This window comes from Sceloporus undulatus, chromosome 1 (assembly GCF_019175285.1).
Source record: "Sceloporus undulatus isolate JIND9_A2432 ecotype Alabama chromosome 1, SceUnd_v1.1, whole genome shotgun sequence".
In the NCBI taxonomy this organism is placed as follows: domain Eukaryota; kingdom Metazoa; phylum Chordata; class Lepidosauria; order Squamata; family Phrynosomatidae; genus Sceloporus; species Sceloporus undulatus.
The window spans coordinates 1781989-1806684 of NC_056522.1; the positions used below are offsets into that span (position 1 = coordinate 1781989).

The following is a 24696-nucleotide window of genomic DNA, read 5'->3' on the forward strand; positions in this document are numbered from 1 at the left end:
AGAAACTCCAACAGATAAGGAGACAGAAGACGAGGTATGACCACCCGAGACCACTGAAAAAGATCGATCTGACAAGTAAGATGTGAGCCAATCGAGAGCAAGGCCCGAGAAACCAAGATCAGAGAGTACGTCTATTAGGAGACAGCGGTCCACAGTGTCGAAGGCCGCAGACAGATCGAGAAGGACAAGGATAGAATAAAGGCCATTCGCCTTGGCCCACAAAAGATCATTTGAGATCTTAGTAAGGGCCGTCTCTGTGGAGCACCATGGGCGAAAACCAGACTGGAAGGGGTCCAGAATGGAGTTGGTTTCAAGAAACTCAGGAGCCTTCAGCGTGGGGCCTTCAGACACACAGATACATTTAATAATAACTAAACAAACAAATAAACAGGTAATTATTTTCTATTAGGGAGTGAGCAGCATCCTCACAACAACAACAACAACAACAACAACAACAACGACTTGATTGTTATTTGACGTTTATTTTAATCTGTTTTTCGTATATTTTTGGGTCCCACTTTGGGAAAAGGGAGGGGAAAATATATTAAAATAAATAAATAAATAAATAAATGTGTATTAATTTTGTATTATAATAATCCGTTTTCCAGCATTTATGCTGCTGGGAGGTCCTTTTATTTCATCATTTTATTCTATGTACGGCGCTGTGGAAACCTATAGCACTTTATAAACAAAGTTGCTTATTTGGTCCTCAAGGCTTTTTTTGGACTTCAACTCCCAGAATTCCTGGTTGCTGGCCTGAACGGCTGAGGCTTCAGGGAATTGAAGTCCAAACAAGCAAACCCCGGAGGACCAACGTTTGGGAATCACGGTCATAGAGACTTCCTCTCGTTGCCCGGAAGAGGATGTGACGTCAGCGGAAGTGCAGGCCCCTTCTGCCAGTTTACCCCGTCCTTTCCTTCCCCATCTCTATGGAAGGCGCCTCTGCTAGCGTCACTTCCGCTTGCACCGGAAGTGGCTGTCTTTTGGCGAGAGCCTGCGGCGGGGTCGCTAAGGCGGACGCGAAGGAGGCCCGCGGGGGGCGGACCGTTGCCATGGTGTTCTACTTCACCTCCAGCGGTGAGGGGGCGGGGCTGGGTGTCGGTCTCCCATCCAAAGACTGTCCAGGGCCAGCCCAGCTTAGCTCCCAAAATCAATTCTTAGGGTTTCATTTTCCCCCTTCATTTTCAGCAGGTTTTCTTAGGCCACGGATCCCCAGAGATGTTTTGTGGGGCTTTTTTGCCACTTCCCCCCTGAAATGGAGTTGCTTTCTCTGAAACACAGCCTTCAGGTTGGCATCTCAGGAGGAGGCGAGGGCCAGGAGTGCATGGTGTCTACTTCAGCTGATACACCAACTGTGTCCCTACCTGGCTCAGGGGGACCTTCAAACAGTAGTACATGCGCTGGTGGTAACCTCTCGATTAGATTTCTGTAATGCGCTCTACATGGAGCTGCCTTTGTACCAAGTTCGGAAGCTCCAACTGATTCAGAATGCTGCAGCCAGACTGATCACAATTACACCGGTGTTGAAATCTCTACATTGGCTGCCTATTAGCTTCCGGGCGCAATACAAGGTGTCGGTTATTACCTATAAAGCCCTACATGGCCTGGGCCCGAGTTACTTGAGGGAACGCCTCTCCCGACACAATCCGCCCCGCACTCTCAGGACATCTGGCACAAAGATATTAGAACAACCCAAAACCAGGTTGAAAACCACCTCTTGTAAAACGTTTTCTGCCATGGCCCCTAGATTTTGGAACAACTTACCGGAAGAGATCTGTCTTATACCTTCTTTGGAAGCCTTCAAAAGGGCATGAAGACGGATCTCTTCCGGCAGAGATATACAACGGATCTCCTCTAATCCGATTTTGAACATCTGAATATGATGACTCCATTCTTACAACTGTGAGCAATACTGTAACATCTCTTCCCCTTTTTATTTTTGATTGATGTATTTTATATGTATTTTATGATGTTTTTCCTGCTGTAATCCCGCTTCGATCCGAAGGGAGAAGCGGGAGATATAAATAAAATTTATTATTATTATTATTATTATTATTATTATTACAGCAAATGGTATTCCTTGGTGGTCCTCCAATCCAAGTACTAACTGGGACTGGAGCCATGTGTCCAAAGGAGGGCTGCTAAAATGGTGGTCTGGAAACCATGAAGCCCTATGAGGAGAGATTTAGGGAGCTGGGGATGTTTAGCCTGGAGAAGAAAAGGTTAAGAGGTGATATGATAGCCCTGTTTAAATATTTGAAGGGGTGTCATACTGAGGAAGGAGCAAGCTTCTTTTCTGCTGCTCCAGAGAATAGACACAATGGAAAAAATGGCTGCAAGTTACAGGAAAAGACATTAGGAGGAACTTCCTGACAGTAAGGGCTGTTTGACAGTGGAATGCACTCCCTCAGTGATTTTGGTGGACTCTCCCTCCTTGGAGGTCTTTAAACAGGCTGGACAGCCATCTGTCGATGAGGATGCTTTGATTGAGAGTTCCTGCACAGCAGAAGAGGGTTGCACTGGATGGCCCTTGCGGTCTCTTCCAAACGTATGATTCTATGCATATAGGATGAGGGACACCTGGCTTGATGGCAGTACATATAAAAGGGAGCTAGAAATCCTAGGAGTCCACAAGGTGAAGATGAGTCAACAGTGCGATGTGGCAGCTGACAAGGCCAGTGCGATTTTAGGCTGCATCAATAGAAGCATAGTCTCTAGATCAAGGGAAGTCATAGTCCCACTCTGTGTCTAGTTCTGGGCACCACATTCAAGAAGGATATTAATAACTCTCTAGAAGCTTGCAGACTTGTTTTTAAAAAGTTGATGTCAGAGAGTGAAGCAGACTGCATTAGTTTTGGAGTAAATCAATTAGGCTAAAAGCCTTATGCTTGGCACCTAAATGAAATCAGCATTGGTGCCCATCAGGCCTCCAAAGTGAAGGCATTCCACATTCGGGGTGCCATTGCTAAGAAGGCCCCGCTTCTGTGTCCTCATGCCAAGCATCAAGCTCACATGCCAAGTGTCAATCTTGTTGACCATATTTATTTCTTATTCTTTCTACAAGGTCATTAGGGTGATGGCATTTGTCTCTTGCCCTCCTTACCCCCACAACAACCCTGTGAGGGCAGGTTAAACTGAGGATGCCCATCCCAAGGTAACTTTTGACCTGAGCTCACTGGTGGGTCCGTTTCAATGAGATTGTTACAAGATCTGAAAGACTCAAGGATGCTGGTGGAGGTCCCAGATGCGTACATTCAAAACTACAGAGGCTGCATCTGCACTGCAGAAATAATCTGGTTCAATGCTACTTTAACTGTCATGGCTCAGTGCTATGGGTTTCTGGGAAGTGTAGTTTGTTGCGGCACTAGAGCTTTGTATATACAGTGGGTCCTTGTTATCTGCTGGGGTTTGTTCCAGGATCCCCCGAAGTTAACAAAACCTGTGGATGCTCAAGTCCCATTAAATATAATGGCAGAGCAAAATGGTGTCCCTTTTATAAAGTGGAAAGTCAATGTTTGCTATTTGGAATTTATTCTTTTTAAAAATATCTTCAAGCCATGGATGCTTGAATCTGTGGATAAAAAACTCAGCGGATCAGGAGGGCCGACTGTATACTCCACACACTTCCCTGCAACTATCCTCTGAAGATGCCAGCTATAGATGCAGCCGAAAAGCCAGGGATACGTTCTTTCAGAACATGGCCCCCAAAACCCACAGAAAACTGTGAGACAGTTTACAGAGAGTTGCCCTCAGGCTTAAAATCTTTTAAAAAAACTGACCCAAAAGGAGAAGGGAATGGCAGCAGGGAAGGGGCAAAAGAACGCAGCAGCTCGGGTGCCACAACAAACTCTACTTCCCAGAATTCCATAGCATTAAGCCATGGCAGTTCAAGTGGTGTCAGGCTGGATTATTTGTGCAGTGTGGATGCAGCCACAGCAAGAGAAAACTTGAAGCTGTTCCTCCCCCCCCCCCCGAAAAAAAAGAGTGCCAGGGAGTGGTGCTTTCTTTTGTTTTATTTCTAAGAAGGTGGTGTTCCTGCTCACAGTTTGCTCTGAAACTCTGGCTTCATTTTGTCTTCCTTTTCTTTTTTCTCAGTGGTCCCTGCTCCTTATACAATTTATATGGGAAAGGACAAATATGAAAGTAAGTAAGCAACACTCTGGGTGTGCCTGGCAAGGTGGACTCAGCCTAATGTGCCCAGACACAGCTTTTTCTTTCCAATGTGATCTTGTGTCTCCTGTAAGAACTCAGCAACTGTGGCTAATGGAATTTGGACTGGCAGATGGACTGCCACCTTATTTTGGAAGGCTTCTTTAGATGCAAATCAGAGCTCCTTGATTCTGTGTCAATTTGTGTTGTGGATCATCTGAGCAGAGAGTGTGGAAATAAACTGCCACTTCTAAATTCTCAGGTATCTTACTTGGAATCTCTGTGTTAAATCAATGTTAAATCGGCAGCAAAGAGGCATAATCAGTAGAATCTTGTCTTCATGAGTTAACCTTATTAAGTTGAGTGGTACTTATCTGGTGTGAGCACATAAAGGATTGCAGCCTGAATATAAATGAATACTCGTCTCAGAAGACTTGAGCCTAGCATTGAGACTTATGTTTATTCTAATGAAACGTTTGGCTGCTTTATAAGTTTGCCACTGTGTTCATTTATTTTTGGAGGTTTTTTTTTAACCTGGTTGGGCTATGGTCTACTACGTGGTTGAGGTTCATGCTTAAAGTCTTACCTGAGGCTCAAAGAAGACTGAACATTCCTCCAGCTCATTGTCTGTTTTGCTTTTGCTTGCAGATGAAGACCTCATAAAATATGGCTGGCCAGAAGATATTTGGTAAGTACAGAAGAGACCTTGTCTGTGTGCACTGGTGCCCCTCTATGTGAAATTAGTCCCTGCTCCTTAACAAGGGTGCATTGACACTATAGAAAGAATGCAGTCTGACACCACTTTATGTTCTGTAGCTCCATCCTATGGAATTCTGGAATTTGTAGTTTGTGGAGATGCAAAAGCTTTGGCTGAGAATTCACAAAAGTACAAACTCCAGGATTCCACAGGATGGAGCCAAGGCAGTCAAAGTAGTATAACACTGTAATGCAGGTACAGAAGGAAGCTGAACACTTCAAGAATAGTTTCTTTCACACTAGAGAATGAGAGCACTCTTGAGGTGCACCTACATTGCAGAAATACTGCAGTTCGATGCCACTTTTAAGTGCTGCTGCTCAATCCTATGGAGTTCTGGGATTAGTAGTTTTACAATATCTTTAGCCTTCTCTGCCAAAGAATACTAGTGCCTCACAAAACTACAGATTCCAGGATTCTATAGGACTGAGTCATTGCAACTAAAGTGGTGCCAAATTGGATTATTTCTACAGTGTAGATGCAACCCAAGAGCTGGGCTGCATCCATACTGGAGAAATAACCCGGTTTGGCACCACTTTAACTTCCCTGGCTCAAGGCTATGGGATTCTGGGAGTTGGCGTTTGTTGTGGGCCCAGAGCAGAGCAGAGCTCCTCTCTGGGCTCCACAACATACTCCAACTCCCAGAATTCCATAGCCTTTAGCCAGGGCAATTAAAGCAGGTTATTTCTCTCGTGTGGATGCAGCCCTGGTGTTCCTGTTCAGCAAAGCCACATGGTAAAGCTTTCCCTGGAATGTAGAGCCCAACACTGAGAGTGAGGTTTTTTAAAAAGAAAGAATAGCAGGGGCAGAAAAAAAGGGTGGATGGAGAAGAAGGCCCTGCGCTATGAGCTTAGTAAAATCAAACCTACCTGTGGGCTGTTTGGGAGCCAGAATCTTGCTTTCCTAATTTTCTGTCTCAGGAAGGCCATTTATTCATAGGATAGTTGGAAGAGATGACAACGGTTCATCTCATCTAATTGACCATCAGTGCAGGAAGTCCACAGCTAATGCATCGCTGACAAATGGTGTCCAATCTGTATTTTAAGTGAAGTCCACCATCTTTTAGAGAAAAGGACCCAATGATTTACCAATAAATTTAGCCTGGAGAAGAGTAGGTTAAGGGATGACATGATAGCCCGGTTTAAATATTTGAAGGGAGGTCATATTGAAGAGGGAACAAGCTTGTTTTCTGCTGCTCCAGAGAATAGGACCCAGAGCAATGGATTCAAACTACAGGAAAGGAGATTCCACCTCAACATTAGGAGGAACTTCCTGAGAGTAAGGGCTGTTCGGCAGTGGAAGACATTGCTGCCTTGGAGGGTGGTGGAGTCTCCTCCTTTGGATGGTTTTAAACAGAGTCTGGATGGCCACCTGTCCCAGGGAGTGCTTGGATGGTGTCTTCCAGCATGGAAGAAAGGGCTTGGCTTGGAGAATAAATAAATAATCACACTTTTATTTCTGTACCAAAACAATCAGAGCGGCTCACAATAAAACGTCCACATACCATATAATACCTAAAATTACAATATCACCCCCCACCCCCACCACCACCGCTTAAAATATGTGGCCCTTGGGGTCTCTTCCAGTTCTGTGATTCTAAGAAATTAGAACAGAAATGTTTCCAACTAAATGTTAGAAAGATTTCCTTTTGACAAGAAGAGTTGTTCAGCAGTGGAATATGAGAAACTTCTCTTGTTAAGGTTGAAGTGGAATAATCTTTCTTGTGATTTCAGTCATCACGTTTGGGTCCTGTTCTTTTGAACAGCAGGAAGTAGATTCCCTCTGCCTTTAATGGGACAGCACTTCAATTTCTGGCTATCATTTGACCCTTGTTACTTTTTTAAAAACTGAATCTACATCTATTTGTGGTACAATGAGTATAACAACACTTTTTCATAGTGGTAGAATTCAAAGATATAACCGTGTCAATCTGTAGAACCAGTACGTAATGAGCTCTTGTAGCAGCTTTGAGAAAGAAAGAAATTGACAGCATGAGCTTTGCTAGACTTCAGTCTGTTTCCTCTGATGTTTCTGAGGAAGTGGACTGAAGTCTAGGAGAGTTCATCCTGCCAATTTCTTTCTTTCAGTTAGTCTCAAAGCTGCTACAAGAACACTTTTTCAGTTCCAGACATAGTCTTGGGTGTTTTTCTTTGTTTTAGCCAAATCATATATATTGTTGGGTTATCCATCCTTATATTTTATCTCTATTCCAAGTCCAGCTGGATTCATAACGGCTCAAGAAACTGAACTGAGGGACTCATACGAATCCTAACAAACAAATACACTTTCACCTTGGCCCAGAGTGTGGTAGCTTTGTTTTTTCCCAAATGTGGAAAGAGCCCCAAAAGATTCCAGCTCAGGGATAATATCTGCAAGAGTGAGGGACAATTTTGCCTGTTTGCCGCCCTAGAAGCTGACTGTGGCCTGGAGGTGACCAGAAGTGAGGGTTTGGGGGAAGGGCATTTTTGGGCCACCGGAGATCCAGAATCTGCTCGTCTTGGGCTTTTTGCATCATCAGGACTGCCAGAGGGAGTATACGGCTTTATGTTTGTGCTCTTCTTCAAGAATTTATTTTTCTGTTTTAGCAGCTGTTTCCTCCAGCCGTCCAATTTCTTCTTCTTCTTCTTCCAGTTCTGTGAGCACTTGCTCGGAAATGTGAGCTTAAGAAGCCACAGAAATCCCATTCCCCAGTACCAAGAATGCATGCATTAAAAGATTGGTCCCCAGGTGCCTGTCGGGACATATGGAAGAAAATTCTTTTGGACTGAAATCATTACGTTAGTCAAATCTGTATTTTGTTCTACAGGTTTCATGTGGACAAGCTCTCCTCTGCACATGTGTACCTCCGGTTACACAAGGTAAAGCCCTCCCTAGTTCTGCCTTTTATGTCAGTGATGTGTATATTTCATGGTAACTTTCTTCACTTACTTGTGTGTGGTGTTGGGGTTCTCATTTGGGGGGCTGCAACGGTCATGTGCTGTTTTTGGCCTCTGCTGATCTCCCATGTGGGGTGTCCTCCAAAAAGTGTGCTTGCTGAGGTGAAGCCTGTCAGGGATGATGGGAGTTGTAGCTCTTCACCTCTGGCTCTAACTCACCACCTTGTTATGCAGCGGTGCTGACCAGCTTTGGTCAGTGGTTAATGCTTTTCTCCAAAGCAGCAGAGTTTCAGAGAATAGGCTGAAGACCCTGACAAACTCTCCAAGCCTTCTCACTCTTCTTCTTGAGATGTCTCCAAACTTCTCCAGGATTCTGCTGGCTCTTGTATCTTCACTCAAGACACCAGACAACCCAGTAGTCTTATATAAAAGATCTACTTTATTCTACTATATACAAATACTCTATGCCCTTACAATCTCCAAACTACTCACAACTACCCACACAATACATTGGCAAACATTGCAATTATTATAGCCATTGTTAATCACCACCCACTAGTCAGTTTCCACCCAGTGGGTGTGTACATTCATTTTGATTGGTTCACATAGTTCAACCCATACTTAAGAGTTTCATCATTTCACCTTGTACACTTAATGAATCTCAGGTGTTTTCAATTGTACATTCTATAATTCTGTCCTTGACATTCAAGACTTCTAAATTACATTAGCTTTTTCACCTGTGTAGCTTGTTAATTGCTCTTGCTTAGTCATTGTGACTTTCACATACATGTTTTATTTCTACTACTGTATGTCCCATGTTGCATTTTCCTTAACAAACCCACCACAGCAAATGATAGCAGCATGAGGAGATTGGAGACTCCAGAGAGAATCAGCAGGCTGTATATATATTGCAGGGACTCTCTCTTGAGCTCTCTTGGCCAGTTCATTGTGTCTTCATTTTGGCTCCTGCACTACATCCCGATACTCATTTATATGGTTATCTTCTAACCATGGTTTTAGGCAACATGTTTGCCTTGTAAAAATGTCACCTCATCTCCACATCCACAAAATTTTGCAGTCCTATGGACATTGTCACACCAAGACTGCTATATAGGTCTGTCCCTGGGCTTTCCACTCCACCCCTTTCATCTGAGGAAATGGACTAAAGTCTACGAAAGCTCATGCTACCAACTTGTGTCTCAGTTAGTCTTAAAAGCGCTGCAAGATCCATTTACATACTGATTTTCCAAACAAACCTGGATATGTCTTTGAATTCTTGGCAAATTCAGTACACAAACAACTTAAAAATAAAAGCAGAGTTCAGATCTTTGCTATACAGTGGTGCCTCGGGTTACGAAATTAATTCGTTCTGCGGCCGCTTTCGTAACCCGAAAAGCCTTCGTAAGCCGAATTGCCATAGGCGCTAATGGGGAAAAGCCGCGTTTCGTGCGAAAAAGCCGAAAAAGGCACCAAAAATTTTCTTCGTATCCCGAAAAAACATTCGTAACCCGGAACAATGATTTCCTATGGGATTTTTTCGTATCCCGAAAATTTCGTAACCTGGGTATTTCGTATCCCGAGGTACCACTGTAATGAAGATTGAGAATGAGGCCCTTTGTGATCATATCAGAAGAAGAAATGTGAAGACATCCTCCTCCACCTGTGTTGTGTTGAAGCAAATTATAGAACACAATTGTGCAAATCCCTTATTAAGCAGTGAGCCATACCTCTGTTTTCTTTAGGGGTTTCTTAAGTCTCTTCATTTAGACAACAACCCATGTGGGTACTATTTGTTGAAAATGGAGGGCTTGTGAGCCGAGTCTCAGGTTCACATCATTTCCATCTGGGCTACAAAGTCCATTTCACATGCTTTCAGTCCATGTCATTTGGAATGGTGGCAGGACTGTGGGTGCTGAAAGGAACATTGAACCTCTTGAAAGGCAGTGTACAGTGGTACCCCGGGATACGAATTACCCAGGTTACGAATTTTTCGGGTTACGAAAAAATCCCATAGGGATTTATTGTTTCGGCTTACGAAGGTTTTTTCGGGTTACGAAAAAACCTCGGCGCTATTTTCCGCCACCGGAGGGCAGCAGAGAGCTATTTTTCCATTAGCGCCTATGGCAATTCGGCTTACGAAGGTTTTTCGGGTTACGAAATTAGCCGCGGAACGAATTAATTTCGTAACCCGAGGTACCACTGTACATGTGAAATACCTTGAAAAGAATTGCTATGGTGGGATTGATCAGTATACAAACAACCTAGTTTCACAACACCTGAAAGCTGAACACATTTTTTAAGACAGAAGCTCTTGTGGACTAGAATCAATTTGTCAGCTGCACCTGATGAAATGGATTCTGGTCCCTGAGTTCTGCCCTACCAAGTGTATTAGCTACAAAACTCTGGGTCTGTTTTGCAAGAGACTAACATGCCGGCTGCATGTAGCAGGTTTAGTACAAGGGCCCTTGGCTGTGTGAAGCAGCCTTTGTTTCAACCTGGTCTTTTCTGCTCATGTTCTCTTTGTGTCTTTTCAGGGACAGACGATAGATGATATTCCAAAAGAGGTTTTGATTGACTGCGCACAACTTGTGAAGGCCAACAGTATTCAAGGTAAGACTGCCTTCACTTTGTGTCCTTGCATGAATTGATTCCTTGGAGTGTGGTAGGTCAAAAAGGCCTGGGAAGGAATTGGCAAGTGATAATGAAAGATCTCAAGAACTGCCACAGAAAAGCAGGAAGAAAACACAAGAGTATTTTAATGTTACCAATAGCTTCATTACATTTTAGTGACAATCTTGCCCTTTGTTACATTTTAGTGATGATTGTCCATTTCTATTTTTATTTCTATTGGATTTTTTAAAACAAATGTTGAGCATCTTTGAATCTGGTTCTGTAAGGAAAATGGAATATAAAATCATGGTATCTTAGAGTTGGAAGGAACCACAAGGGCCAGCAAGTGCGATTCCCTTCTGCCATTCAGGAAGACACAGCTAAAGCACTCCTGAGAGATGCCCTAGCATCTCTGTTTAAAGGCCTCCAAATATAGAGAGTACACCCTCCCTGCAAGGCAGCCCATGCTCCATTGTCAGACAGCTCTTACTGTCAAGAAGTTCTTCCTAATGTTTAGGTGGAGTCTCCTTTCTTGTAATTTGAACCCATGTCCTGCTTTCTGGATCAGCAGAAAACAAACTGGTTCTATCTTCTGCATGGCCTCATTTCAGATATTGAAAGATGTCTACCATGTCATCTCTCAGTTGTCTCTTCTCCAACCTAAACATCCCTATCTCCCTAAGTTGTTTCTCATAAACCTACATTTCCAGACCTCTGATCATCTTGATCGCTCTTCTCTAGATATAAATAAATTTAGGGGAGGAAAGATCAACGGGGTAAAATTACAGCCAGGCAGTTGCCGTGCTTTGCTAGCACCTCAGATGGTGGGACGTCGGCTCTTCCTCACCTCAGCTCTTCCTGATGGTAAGAGCTGTTTGACGGTGGAATACACTGCCTCAGAGGGTATTGGAGTCTCCTTCTTTGGAGGTTTTTAAGCAGAGTTTGGCAGGCCATCTGTCACAGGGAGGGCTTGGATTGTGTCTTCCTGCATGGGTCTCTTCCAGTGGTAGGATTGTATGCTTCTATTAGAGTGCCAGGTGACAATTGTTTTCATCATCTCACTCTCTGCAATGTTAGAAATTTGGAGACTGACAGCTTTCATTGTGACTGAGCTAAAGCCAGAGGCAACCTACCACTGGAGGTAATATGTGGACATAACAGCCATGGATAGCCTTATTCTCCATACAGATGTGAAAATCTTTTCTTGTGTGTATGTTTCTTGGAATGCCACTGGATTTTAATCACACTCCAGTTCTATATTGGCTTGCAGTACTTTTTCCTTTTCTTTCTGCCTGGCAATTCATGCTCCCTCTGAGTGTGGCGGAGTCTCCTTGTTTGGAGGTTTATAAGCAGAGGCTGGATGGCCATTTGTTGGAGGTGCTTTGATGGTGTCTTCCTGAATAGCAGTAGCAAATACATTTCTATGCTACTTATCAGTGCACTTAAGCACTCCCTAAGCAGTTTACAATGTGTAAGCTAATTGCCCCCAACAAGATGGGGACTCATTTTAGCAACCAATGGGAGGATGCAAGCTTGAGCTCTAGGCTGGTATTGAACTCACAACCTTGCAGTTTGTGAGTGAGTGGCTGCTGTACAGGCTTTAACTACTGTGTCATCAGGGCTCCTGCATGGCTGAAAGGGGTTGGGCTGGATCAGGGCCCTTGGAATCTCTGCCAACTCTAGGATTCTACCATAGATCTGGAAACCACTAAGCCCTTTGAGGAGCGTCTTATTCCATACTGTAGATGGAACAGAACAAAAACCTGGAAAGCGGTATAGCAATACTAAATACACAATAGAAGAATGGAAGGAGACAACGTTCCATGTACTGTGTGATGGTCCAAAAACCTCTGTTTCTTAAAAAGCCCAACACGTTTTGGCCTTATCACCAATTGTCCTCTTCAGGGGCTATTGCCAGAAATTTCTGGAGTTGCAGCCTGCATTCTCAGTCAAAGTGGACCCTCTGAGTATTAGAAGAAACAGTGGATTCAAGCTACAGGAATGAAATTCCACCTAAACATTAGGAAGAACTTCCTGAGGGTAACAACTATTCAGCAGTGGAAGACACTGCTACCTCGGAGGGTGTTGGAGTCCCCTTCTTTGGAGGTTTTTAAACAGACTAGGTGACCATCTGTCACAAGGTGCACTTTGATTGTGGATTTCTGCATGGCAGAAGAGGTTTGGACTCCAGGATTTTTGGGCCCTTTGGAGCTTCTTGGGTTATTGTCGTCCTCTTGCAGGCAGCTGACTGGCTGCATCCACAGGGGCTCACAGATTTTTGCCCAGCTTGCTACTAGGAAGAGGTGCTTTCATGTTTCATTGACATCAGGGTGAGTGTCCCCAAATCAACCAATGTCTCTCCCTCCCTCCCTCCCTCCCTCTCCTGAGCTCTGTCTTCCAGGTCCACCTCTCTTACATTCCTGGCTTCCCACTTAGCCAGCTTCCATCTGAGAGATTGTGATATTGACCCATCACCCATTTCCCTCCACCTTTGCACCTTTTGCTAGGAAGGCACCAAAAGCTTTAGGGCACGTGGCCCCAAAGATATTCTTATAGCCCTGACAGCTACAGAATCCCTAGACTGGACTTTCTTTGTTATTTTTCTGCCCCCCAAAAGAAGATGAACAGCTGCTTTCAGAAATCTCAAGGAGCAACCGTGACCTCTTTAGAGGAATAGTGAGCAGGAATGTATTTTGTTTGGAAAGCATGTGGGGTCCCAGGCCATTCTCTTTGTTGCCCCAAGAAGAATCATGGAGTTGGAAGAGACCCCAGGGGCCACCCAGTCCAACCCCAATCTTCTGTGCAGGAGGAGGTGTAGCCTGTGATCCATCCAAGGTGCCTTCCCTTCCCCACCCTCCTCTGGACAAGCATACTCTGTATTTCACAGCAGGAAGCAAAATGGGAAGGCCCTGGAGTGTGTCAGACTTCCTTTGCGTGACTGTAGCTGCTGGACTGCAGCCACTGCATTTGGGAAGGTATTCCAGGCCTTGGGTGTTTTGAGGAGGGGGAAGCATCTGTTTTGTTCAGCAACTGATACAGCCTTTTGAGGTTTTTATCCTGAGAACCTCTGAAACGTGCCAGAATTTCTGGCCATGCTTTCCTGTCGCTGACTGAGCCAGGGAGGTGAGAGGTGGAAGACTGGCTGCCTTTTGGTATTGGTGCCCTCCTGGGGGCATCTGGAGTCCATTAAGTCTGCTCTGAACCTCATATTTGCCACAGCAGAATGGCATGTAGCCCCTTCCTCCTCTTGCCATGCAAAGGCTGACCTGGCTAATGTTCAGGTGGAATCTCTTTTCTTGTAATTTGTATCTGTTGTTCCATGTTGTAGTCTTTGGAGCAGCAGCAAAGAAACTGACTCCATCCTCAATATGACATTTCTTCAAATATTTAAGATGCTAAGCTGTTAGGTGAGATGGCTGGATTTGAGTATGGGGTGGAAATAAAAGCCAGACTTTGATTATGTTCCCTTCCCCCATAGGCTGCAAAATGAGCAATGTCAATGTCGTATACACCCCATGGAGCAACCTGAAGAAAACGGGAGACATGGATGTGGGACAGATCGGGTTTCACCGGCAAAAGGACGTAAGTGTCTTCCTCTTCCACATGGTTCTCTCTGAGGGCTTTGTTTGTGTCTTGCTATGTTGGAAGAGGAGGGGGCTCCTGAATGCATTTTCCAGGCTTCCCTTTCCCCCCGCAGCCAGTGCAATGCAGTGGAAGGTGGAGGAAGGTGCAGTACCTTAGGGTTGTCATAACTCAGAAATGACTTGAAGGTACACAGCCATAACATTCAGATTAACAAACAATGCCACACAACCAATTAATTAATTCTTGCCTGCCTTGTTTCTGATCCAGTGGCCTATGGGCTGGGGTTCGGGTGTGGAGACGTTTTGTTGGGAGCTGAATAGCTTTCCTATAGAGGAAAGGAAGGATGTGCCCCATAAGGTGTAGGGTATGCGCATGTATGCATTGTAGGGAGCCAGCTGCTGAGTTCCCCAGTCAATAATGAGTTCTGGCTGGCCAGTAAAACCACTGCATGCCATCCTTCCCAGAGGGCTGAGCAGGATTCCTGGGGAGACCCATCATGCCAAGGCTTAGTGGATGGCATATTCAGGGACATCAACTTGATAGGAAGGAAAACCATAGCTCACCACTACAAGAGTCCTGGCTCAGCTTCTGGTTACTCCACTGAAAAAACAGACATGACCAAATGGAGCTTGGAAAGACTGGGTTGACTAGATATAAGGCATGATATAAATCCCATGGTTTCTGGATTCCATGTGGCCAAAGGTTCGTGTTGATTGATTTTTGCAGGGTATTTTTGTTTTTTGCATTCCTGATACTTAAAACATACTCCGCTTTGTGTGTGTGTGGGTTCATATTTGTGGGGTAGGAGGAGGGCAATAATAAATGGAATTTAAAAGAGTTTGGGAAGAGCTGGCAGCCAGAAGCAATCCCACAGAACTGCAGCAGTCACCTGTTGTTGTTGTGTGCCTTCAAGTCGTTTCTGACTTAGGATGACCCTAAAGTGAATGTATCATGTGGTTTTCTGGGGCTGAGAGGATGTGACTCACCCGAGGTCACCCAATGAGTTTCCATGGCCCTGTGGGAAATTGAACCCCAATCTCCAGAGTCCAAGCCCTACTCTCAAACCACTACACCAAGCTGGCTTTCTCTCCAGCCTGCAAAATGGTTGGCCCTGAGCTTGAACTGAGAGTGAGGAGGCCCTTTCCTCGTCTCTCCTGAAGATTTCTGAGGAACCTTTTTTGCGTCAGGATAAGTAGGCCTGTCCCTGTTTGTGCCTCTTTGTTTTTCTCCTCTGTTAAGTATGGGCAGATTTGCCATCAGGACCCCTGATATCTGGAGTTCTTAGGATGAAGTTAGCATTGAGGCCAAGCAAGAAGCAAAATTTCCAAGAGGAGAGGTAGCCCTCCCACCCCAGCCTCCTGAGGAATGTGGTTTGGCCATTCCACCGATTTCCTGCATTGCCTCGGGCGAATGATGCCATATCTCTGGAGCATGGAAAAAACAACTCCTTCAATGACATCAGAGGGCTCTGAATCAGATCCTGGCAGCCGCTTGGCCCCAAGGCTCACTTGTTTGTTTTAAAAAAGTGTTTTCATTCTAATGAAGGCAGGGCGCCCTGGCCTTAATATTTTGGTCTGATGGAAGGGCAGTGGCTGCTTTTCTCTTTTCTTGTAAAGAACCTCAGTTCATAAAAATTAGAAGTTAAAAGTGCAAGTATGTTACACAGCAGAGTTCTGAAAGGGGAACACAGGTCTCTTTGGCGCATAGATAACAGTGAATCCTATTGAAATGAATGACTTTTGGAGGAAGTTGACCATACGGTTTTGCTGGAAGACCTGGAGATTCCTAAAGAGAAAACCTCTATAGGCATTTCTAGGTTCCCCAGCACAACCCTAGGGCCAACATGAGAGCCAGTGTGGTGTAATGCTTTGAATGTTAGACTACGGCTCTGAAGACCAGGGTTCAAATTCTTGCTTGGCCATGGAAGCCCATTGGGTAACCTTGGGCAAGTCACATGCTCTCAGCCTCAGGGGAAGGCAGTGGCAAACCTCCTCTGAGCAAATTTTGCCAAGAAAACCTGATGGTAGGTTTGCCTTAGGGCCATCATAAGTTGGAAAGAACTTGAAGGCAGACAACAACAAAAAAGTGGAACTGTGGGAATAGTACCAGATACAAGGGTCATACTGTATGCTGAGGGGGAGGCAGCAGGTGAAAAATAGGAGAGGGCCGAATTTGGCTTTCTTGCCTGATGACTCCTTAAGTTGATGTTAGCTCCCTTGGCCTTTGTCAAAGCCCTGCTCTGACTTGGTCCAGACCAAGATAAGTGTCCTCCTTGAAAGATGTAGCCCAGGACCTTGCAGTCTTGTGCTTCTTTAAGACAACTCTCCTTCTGCTTTGTTGGTACCTTCACTGAAGCATGTTACCTTTTCAGAGACGTGGCTGTTTGGAGGTGGGGGACATGGGCACTCTTGCTGGTCTATTATCTTGTTGCAGGGTAGTTGTGTTTTTCTTTCTTCAGCTACCTTGATGACCTTAAGGATCACAGATCTTTCCTTCCTCCAGGTGAAGACCTTGACGGTGGAGAAGAGGGTGAACGAGATCTTGAACAGGCTGGAGAAGACCAAAGTGGAGCGATTCCCAGACCTGTCGGCCGAGAAGGAATCCCGCGACCGGGAGGAGAGGAATGAGAAGAAGGCCCAGATCCAAGAAATGAAGAGGAAAGAGAAGGAGGAGATGAAAAAGAAGAAGGAGATGGAAGAGCTTAGGTGAGTGAGGCAGTGGGTCTCCGTGGAATAGGGCAGCCCCAGGAAGTCAGACCAACCTATCCTGTGGTCTGCAGGGAATCTTTTTAGAGCAGGTGGTGAAGAACAACAACAGTCGCCATTTCTGTTTGTTCATTTCCTTTATGCAGGGAAACGGGGGAAATAGGCCGTTGTCTCGAGCAACATGCCTAGGTTCCAGACTCCAATTTGTTTTCTCTCCTGTGCTGCAGAACTTGCCAAATAACCTCAGTCACAACATTTTGAAAAACTATTCTGTGCCAGGATCTGAGATCCATAACTGGCCAGCAGCGTTTTGTGCAGAGAGCTTCTCTGAGTGGCAAGAGTGTTTTTAATCTGACATCTTCATCGCGTACAGAGGCGAGGCAGTTTCCCAGGATTGGGGTGTGCCCATTTCTGGCTCCAGTGGTTGGCATCTGGAGAAGAGTGCAGGGTCACCTCTGCTCCCCGTCTGCTTGTTTCTCTTCTGGTCAGAATAACAGGCCTTCTGGCATGGAACCTTAGAGAAAAAAAATAAAGATGTTGGTTTCAGATCAGATACTGTTGATTCCTGTAGTGAGCTGGGCCTCTGTCACTAGGCAGATGGTTCTTCGACTGCATCTGCACTGCAGAAATAATGCAGTTTGACACTACTTTAACCACCATGGCTCCATGCTGTGGAATTCTGGGATTTGTAGTTTTTTGAGATATTTAAGCTTCTCTATCGGAGAGCTCTGGTGCCATGACAAACTACAGATCCCAGGATTCTGTAAGATGGAGCCATGGCAGTTAAAGTGGTGTTGAACTGGATTATTTCTGCAATGTAGATGCAGTCTTGGAGTTCCTGTTAGCATCATGTAAACAGCTATTCAGTGGTACAAATGAGTCTGTTTGTATGAGTGAGTTTGTCTGATACTCCTTTGCTTAGCAGTTTGGGGCTGAGCAAAGAGATGAAGGCTGAGAATGCGCTGGGGAAAGAATGCCACTCTCTTGCTAAGCTACTTGCCAAGTTCTTATAGCTAATAAAGGTGTGGAATAGCTCACGCTTGTACACTAATTTTTCTTAGTTTGCTTTAGCACTGTATAAACTTTGGGAATCCAACTTCCATCAGCCTTGGCAGGACATGTATGTATGTGCATCCCAGTTTCAGGTGCACCACTTCCAGCCAGCAATGAAGAATCGGACTGCTATCTGAGGGATAGTCCAGGTAGAATTAGTTTGGAAGCCCAGTTTTCTCACTGGCTACAAGGGGATGCTGGACTCCATCAGTGAAAGGGCTGGAAAGGTTCTCTGCTGTGTGTCTTCTGCTGCATCATCTACCACCAGGAAAGTGGATCTTATAGCACTAACTTGTCCATGTTCAGCACCAAAAGAGCTCTTGGGGAGGCCTGGAATTATCTCAAGTTCAGGATCTTGACTGTTTGGTTAAACTGCGTCCAGGTTAAGCAGCCTGTCCTCTTGGTGCCTCTTTGCCTGCCTCATCTGCCCTTGATTCCTTTGGGAAAAGGTGGAATATAAATAATAATTATTATTTATTTATTTATTTATTTATTTATTTTCTTGCTTGAGAATTATGGAGCAGCCAATCCATTGGACTTGAGCTGCCTCTCATGGATTTGGCTCAGGGAGTCACACAGTCTGGCCCAGGTGGATTTCACTTTGATTGGAACCCACATAGTAATAGAATGCCAGAGAGAAACAGCAGTGTGCAGAGAGAAGGAGGCTATGATTTTTCACTCATAGCAACACACCTTCACATCCAATGGGATGCTACTTTGGAGACTGTTTGCAGAGGCAGAGTTGTTTTGTGGTAGGACAAATTTTAAAAAGGCTCCTATGTGGATTAATTCTACTGTCTTGGATCCCAGCACTTACTGCTGGATTTGGGAGCTCCATGATGGCACCATCAGAGGGCCAGAAATGTCCTTTCCACTTTTGCCTTACTGGGATTTCACTGCTTCTAATACAGGAGAGCAACTCCTTTTTTGGCCGTATCCACAGCCCGGGGCTCTGGCAAAGGCTATGCCATGACTAACAGTGACAGGTTCCACTCCCCCCAGCCATGTCTTACAGAGTTTGGGGTAGCCTCTGAAATTTCAGAGTGGCTGGGGGTATTTTTGTGATTTCCAACTGTTAAGTCATTCCTGGCAGACAGATTTGGCTTTGTGTCAAGTACTGCTTTTCACTGGGCCAGCAATTTCCCTGTTGTCCAGTGAATGTCATTCAGGAACACCAAGTGGCTTCATCTTATTCCTCTCTCCTTGCAAGTAACAGGGTAGAAAATCACTGTGTCTATCTTAGTTTGTCATGAGAAATAATGGTCTGTTCCTGTTTCCTGTGTTCCAGCCACTTTGGTTTAGTGCAGACTTTCTGAACCCACAGAATAGTCTTTCCCCAGCAGGCCCCTCCAGATGTTTTGGAGTGCAGCTCTCATAATCCTTTAGGAGTTCTTGTTAGGATACCTAGAAAACACCAGGTTGGAGAAGGCTGCCAGAGAAGTCCCTCAGGATTGATTTGTTCAAATGAATTAGTAGGAACACATCTGTGGCATTTGACTTACCACAGAAGCTGTTTTTTGTGGGTGATTCAAATAAGAGCCCCTTCTGGATGGGGGGAGGTTCTGCCATGGATAGAAGACTCATGTGGATGAAGGTTTAGGGTTCCTCTGGTCTGTTTCATGATGCTGCCAGATTCTCCAAGCTAGCTTACAGAATTTTTACCTCCAGAGACAGTTGAATTGAAAGATATAGCTGTGTTAGTCTATAAAATAAGTATGTAGAGAGATCTTGTGGCACCCTTGAGACTAACTGAAAGAAAGAAGGTGGCAGCATGAGTTTTCATAGACTTCAGTGTACTTCCTCAGATGCTTTTGTCCAGAGACAGTTGTACAAACATTGCTTACAATTGTAAGGCCAGGCATGAGGGAGACAAGCCTTGAGCTGTTATGTCTGTGTTGTCATGAGAACTGGCTTAGCCATCATGTTAAATCTTGCTTGAATGGCAGCAATTTTTTTTTTATTTTAAGTAAAATCTGTTAAAATTCATTATCCCAAGCATGTTGTGTTTTTCATTTTCTTTTTTAGGAGTTACTCTTCCTTAATGAAGGCAGAGAACATGTCCTCTAACCAGGTAGGTCCAGTGAGCCCCTCAGAGGAGCCTCTTGCCAAATAAGCTGTGAGGGTGACATCCAGTGCCCTCCTTTGAGGGCAGAAAGGGTTTACTGAACAGAATCCTAAGTGACATGGCACTCTGATTTCCTATGGCCAGCTCCCCTCAGGCTGGTCTGCTGCAGTAGGTAGAATTGGGCAACCTGGAGACCTTTGCCTTCTGCTGTGATGAGGGTGCTCCTGTGACTTGTCCAATGCCTCTTGGCCAAGGTGACACCCAAGGTCTGAGAAAAAATGTTTTTTGGTCAAATCGCAGTTCTGCAAGTTACATTGAGAACCACATTAAATGTGGTAAATAAAGAATAAAAACATCCTGCAAGATGGGAGGGCAAGAGGTAAGGGACTGGACTGTGGCTACCAGTGGCTATTTCCGCTCTTAGTAAGAAGCAGAGGAAGGGGGTGATCCTTTGTCCCCTGGGGCTATCAGTCCCATAACAGATGGTGACTTGCCTAGTGGTTTGTGACTCAGATTTCTGCAGGAACTGAGCAAGTGTTGTCTCTCCCTGGAAGTCCACCATGAAGCTTGCTGAAGGCAGGGAACAGTAACAACAGCGGTACACTGTGTAATTGCATTAGAAGAGCAGAGAATGTTAGATACCTCTAGCAAGTGAGCCAAGAGATGTGAAAGGAAGACAAAAGGCCCTCTGAACCTGATGGGTGACTAGATGGTCAGGCCTGTTGTTGTGTGACTTCAAGTCATATCTGTCTTATTGCAACCCTGTCACAAGGTTTTCTTGGCAAAATTTGTTCACAAGGGGGTTGCCATTGCTTTCCTCTGACACTGAGAGTGTGTGACTTGCCCAAGGTCACCCAATGGATTTCCATGGCTGAATGGAGATTTGAATCCTGGTCTCCAGAGTCCAACACTCCTACCTCAATGCCATGCTGGTAGGCCTAGGGATAGACAGTTCATCATTCCAGATGTTTGTGTGGAGTGGCTCTGGGGCTCAGTGGATCATTTCGCTTCTGCTAGACACCTTGGGAGTTTAAATTTTAAGGCACTGCCTCCTGATGTAGAACCTGCTAACCTGCCTAACTATCACAGAGCGCTTGTGGAGGGTACAGCTAGCTTATGAGGTTGAGTTCTTTAAGATGGCCCAGTGAGCACAACTCCCAAGAGACCTGTGAGTCCTTGATTCCAGGTGTAGAAGGCAAAGCTTTTATCTGGGATGAAACAGCATCCTTGCCCCACTCAGGAAGGAAGGCTTAGGTGCCAGTTGGCCTCCCTCCCACTCCTCCAGCAGCCCCAGGGTCGACTAGCCCCAAGAAGACTGGGGCTCAGGCCTTCTCTGCTGCACTTGCCATACAGGGCTGGCATCCTAGGCAAGGAAGGCCCTGGTACAAAGCTAGCAGCATCTGGTTTTCCTTTTAGGAACAGGAGCTGGCATGGGAAGAGGTGGTTGTGGCTGGATGGTGGACAAGCAGTCTTTGGAAGAGAGCTTCTGAGAGTTAGAAGGGACCCCCATCTTCTGAGCGCCATTTTGAGACTTCTTGGTCTACCAGCTCCACCAAAATTTCAAAAAAAATAATACCTGTATTAGTGTGAAATGGAAGAAGAGAAGGGTATGAAGGAATCAAATGGCTCCTTTGAGGATAACTGATTTGTTGTAGCATGAAATATATCCGTTAGTTTTAGGCTCCCATAGTGATAGGCAAATCCATGTATAATATCGAAGAGGCCAGGGATGGAATGGAGGATGGGTTCAGTTTCTCCTCCTTGAGGAAGCTGTGATGGTGAGGTTGTAGGGAGGGAGAAAAAGAGAGAAAATAGTACTTGGGGTCAAGGCTTTGGACCTTGTGAAGCTGGTGTCGGAGGCAACTGTATGGGGACCAGGGGGCAGTGTCTCCCGCAGCCACCCTGAGGGCTGCACACTCTAAATACCTCCCTTTTCCTCTGCAGTCCCTCTCAAAATGGCGACAGGAACTGATGTCATGTCATTTCCTTTTATCACCATTTTAAGAGACAATGCGAAGCAAAGCAGGTATTTTGGGCAGCGTAGGTTTCTAAGGTATTTGTGGTATTTTGGCATGTTTTCACATATTGAGGAAGCCTTTGTGATTTTGAGGTTAAAATTGCCCAAATATATAATTTTGCCCAAATAATTTTTAAATAAAGAATTGAGGTAGGTTGGAGGACGGGGGGGGGGGGGGGGGACTAGAGACGTCCCCCAGAGGCCACAGAAGTGTGGTCAAGGGCCCATACTAGGTATGCTGTTGTAAATTCAGTCAGTCCGTCCTCCTTAATCTAGCCATCTAAATGCCTTTTCTCCCTCCCTGTGCTTCCTTCCCCAGGATGGCAACGATTCAGACGACTTCATGTAACCAAGGGTGCCCTCCTTCTGGATGGCTGAGGTGGACTTTTTGTTGAGGATGCCAGAAACAAGCAAATGAACCTGGGAGTCTCTGTATTTGATTCATTGTGGGCAGCCTGTGCCTGGGAGGAGGCACTCTTCTCCTAAGAAAGAGAGAGATCGAGAGAGTTTCTGCGGATGCTCTGTGGCGGCCAGTTTTGACTCGAGAGACACCGGGGCGTGCGTGTTTTCTTGGGAAGTTGGGGCAGAAGCCGCTTTTTTAAAGTCTCCTGCTAGAGAAGTGCTTGTTCTGCCTGCAACCTCCTTGCCCAGCAGAGCTCCCTGCTGTGCTTTGCCATCAATGGGGTCCCTGACCAGAGGATGCTCTTGTCTCATGGTATTTGAGATCTAGAGGTTTGGCGTTGGTTCCCCCCCCCCCCATTTTTTGCAAGTTTTGGGGGACCTAATTTGAGCATGCCTGTGTGGAGAGCTTGGGATTTTCTTCCTCTTGAAAGTCCATGGAGTTGAGCTTAGTGCCGCTCTGTTCCCATGCTGTATAAAATGCTTGCCTGGAGAAGCCACCCATGTGTAGCTGGCAGCCACTTTCCTATTCCCCAAGGGTCACTGTCATGATTCGAGTAAAGATGTGTCTGCTTCTAGACTGTCTTCTGTGGTCTCCTTGTAGCTTCACATATTGTCTCTCCACATTCAGGAGGTAGACAAGAACCTTTCTGCTGGGTTCATTTCTGACTGCTTATCATGGCATTGGCTCAGAGTGCATTCTCCATGGTCAGCTATCACACTTGCTTTACTTTTGAAAAAGGGAAAGGAGAAGTTGGCACCTTGGTCAGCTGTCACGCTTGCTTTACCTTTGAAAAAGGGGAGAGAGAAGTTGACACCTTCAGGTTATAGCAGCCCTTTCAGAACTGATTTCAGAACTGGAGTTATGTTGTCGCCTCTTGATTTTCCGGCGACCAACCTGGCTGCCATGTTTTGGATTAACTGAAGTTTCCAAGTTAGGTATAAGGGTAGCCTCATGTAGAGCACATTGCAGAAGTCCAATCAAGAGGTTACTAGAGCATGTACTACTGTTTCTAGGTCATCCTGTGCCAGGTAGAGTCATAGTTGGCGTATCAGCTTAGTCTTGCTTCTAACGAGAGTTCAGGTTCAATTTGCTCTTGGACCCATTTATTGGACTTTTTAGCAGTAACTTATATCTATAGAACTGTCATCTAGCACCACATTTCAAAGGAGTTGATTCCTCTTCCTGTCTTTTTTCTTTGCTGTGCAGCTTTCACAGCCATGCACAGAAATAGAATTACTGTTGCTTGGACACTTCAGAGTTGGTGTTTAATGATGTATCTTTATGCTTGATCTGATCTAGTTCTTTCATAGCTGCCCTTCCGATTCTTAATCTTCTGATTTCTTCACAGGAGTCCTCTATTTTGTTTCATGAGTAAGCCAAGCTAGAGAAAACCTTTTAACTATTTCAGTGTATTTGTTACCCACTATAGAGTTGTGTCATAGCATTTTCAAGGTAAAAGGCATTCAGGAGTAGTTTGCTAGTGCCCTCTCTTGTTCATCGTGTCGATGTGGTTTGTAAATGAGTGGCTTGGGAGTAGATAATGATTCTGTGGTCCCCAGAATTGGTTATGGGGCAGAGAGGAAGATCAGATTTGGGCCAGAGTTGCCTTTTGGGAGTGCAGTCTTTCACTTAAAAAGATCCTAAATTTGATGAACTCCCTCCATCCCACCATCAAGACTAGCAAACGAGAACCTTCCATGGAAGCTTTGTGCCGCTGCCTAGAAGAGGCTGGGGCCAAATTACACAGGGAAGGAGATGCCTTCGGGCCCCAACTTCTGGCTTTCTGGAGGCCATTGGCAGCCTCTGCTGCTGTAAATGGACGCAGAATGTTGGATCTGCTAGTGTTGGAGTAGATGGACTTTGAGGCCCCTTTCAACACTGTCATTCTGTGATTCAGTGTCCCTCTTGGTCTGATGCAAGCTGGCAGCTCTTAGGCTCTTTGTACCCTTTGAATCTGACTGTTTGTTTTGTAAGATGGGGAAAGGAATTTTCTGTATGTGAGCTTCCAATAGATTTCAGATATACTTCTTGCATGACTTAAAAATATCCTTCTCTAGACACACACACACACACACACAGTGCTTGAGGCTTTTCACTTAGAAAAAAAGCAGTTTACACAACAAGGAGCATGCATAATTGAAGTTTTATGACTTCAAATATGGCTTTTTTAAAAATTTGATTTGGCTCCAGACATCGGTTTTCTTAAAATTTAGAGATACAGTATGTTAGATCTAGCTAATGAGGTGTGTGTGTGTGTGTGTGTGTGTTTATGTTCATGTGTGTGTGTCTTCAAAATAAACAAATTCAGATTTCCCTACGCTGGAACCCTCTAACTACAAGGCTTTGCTTCCGAACGTAGATTCAGGAAGGACGCATCCCGCGCTTTGTACAAGCGTGTTGGTGACTAAGAAGGCCAATCCGGGACAGACAGGTCCGGTTGCAGAAAGCACAGCGGAAAGTCTCCTTGGGTGATGTTTCC

General features: G+C 45.1%; 1 protein-coding gene across 1 annotated transcript; it reads left to right on the plus strand.

Moving 5' to 3' along the window:
• The first annotated feature begins 925 nt into the window (after positions 1 to 925).
• CCDC25 (coiled-coil domain containing 25) lies at positions 926 to 22791 on the plus strand. Its single transcript, XM_042443322.1, has 9 exons — positions 926 to 1077; positions 4096 to 4143; positions 4798 to 4837; positions 7710 to 7761; positions 10314 to 10389; positions 13868 to 13971; positions 16477 to 16679; positions 19758 to 19803; positions 22134 to 22791. The coding sequence occupies exons 1-9, from the start codon at positions 930 to 932 to the stop codon at positions 22161 to 22163; spliced, it is 747 nt and encodes a 248-aa protein (XP_042299256.1). The 5' UTR covers positions 926 to 929; the 3' UTR covers positions 22164 to 22791.
• Positions 22792 to 24696: the final 1905 nt, after the last annotated feature.

Bases quoted from the DNA above. Each gene is read 5' to 3' on its own strand.
- CCDC25 (XM_042443322.1), top strand. From the start codon at position 930: ATGGAAGGCGCCTCTGCTAGCGTCACTTCCGCTTGCACCGGAAGTGGC. The intron at 7,762-10,313 runs GTAAAGCCCTCC...GTGTCTTTTCAG, and splicing joins TGTACCTCCGGTTACACAAG to GGACAGACGATAGATGATAT. The intron at 19,804-22,133 runs GTAGGTCCAGTG...TTCCTTCCCCAG, and splicing joins AGAACATGTCCTCTAACCAG to GATGGCAACGATTCAGACGA.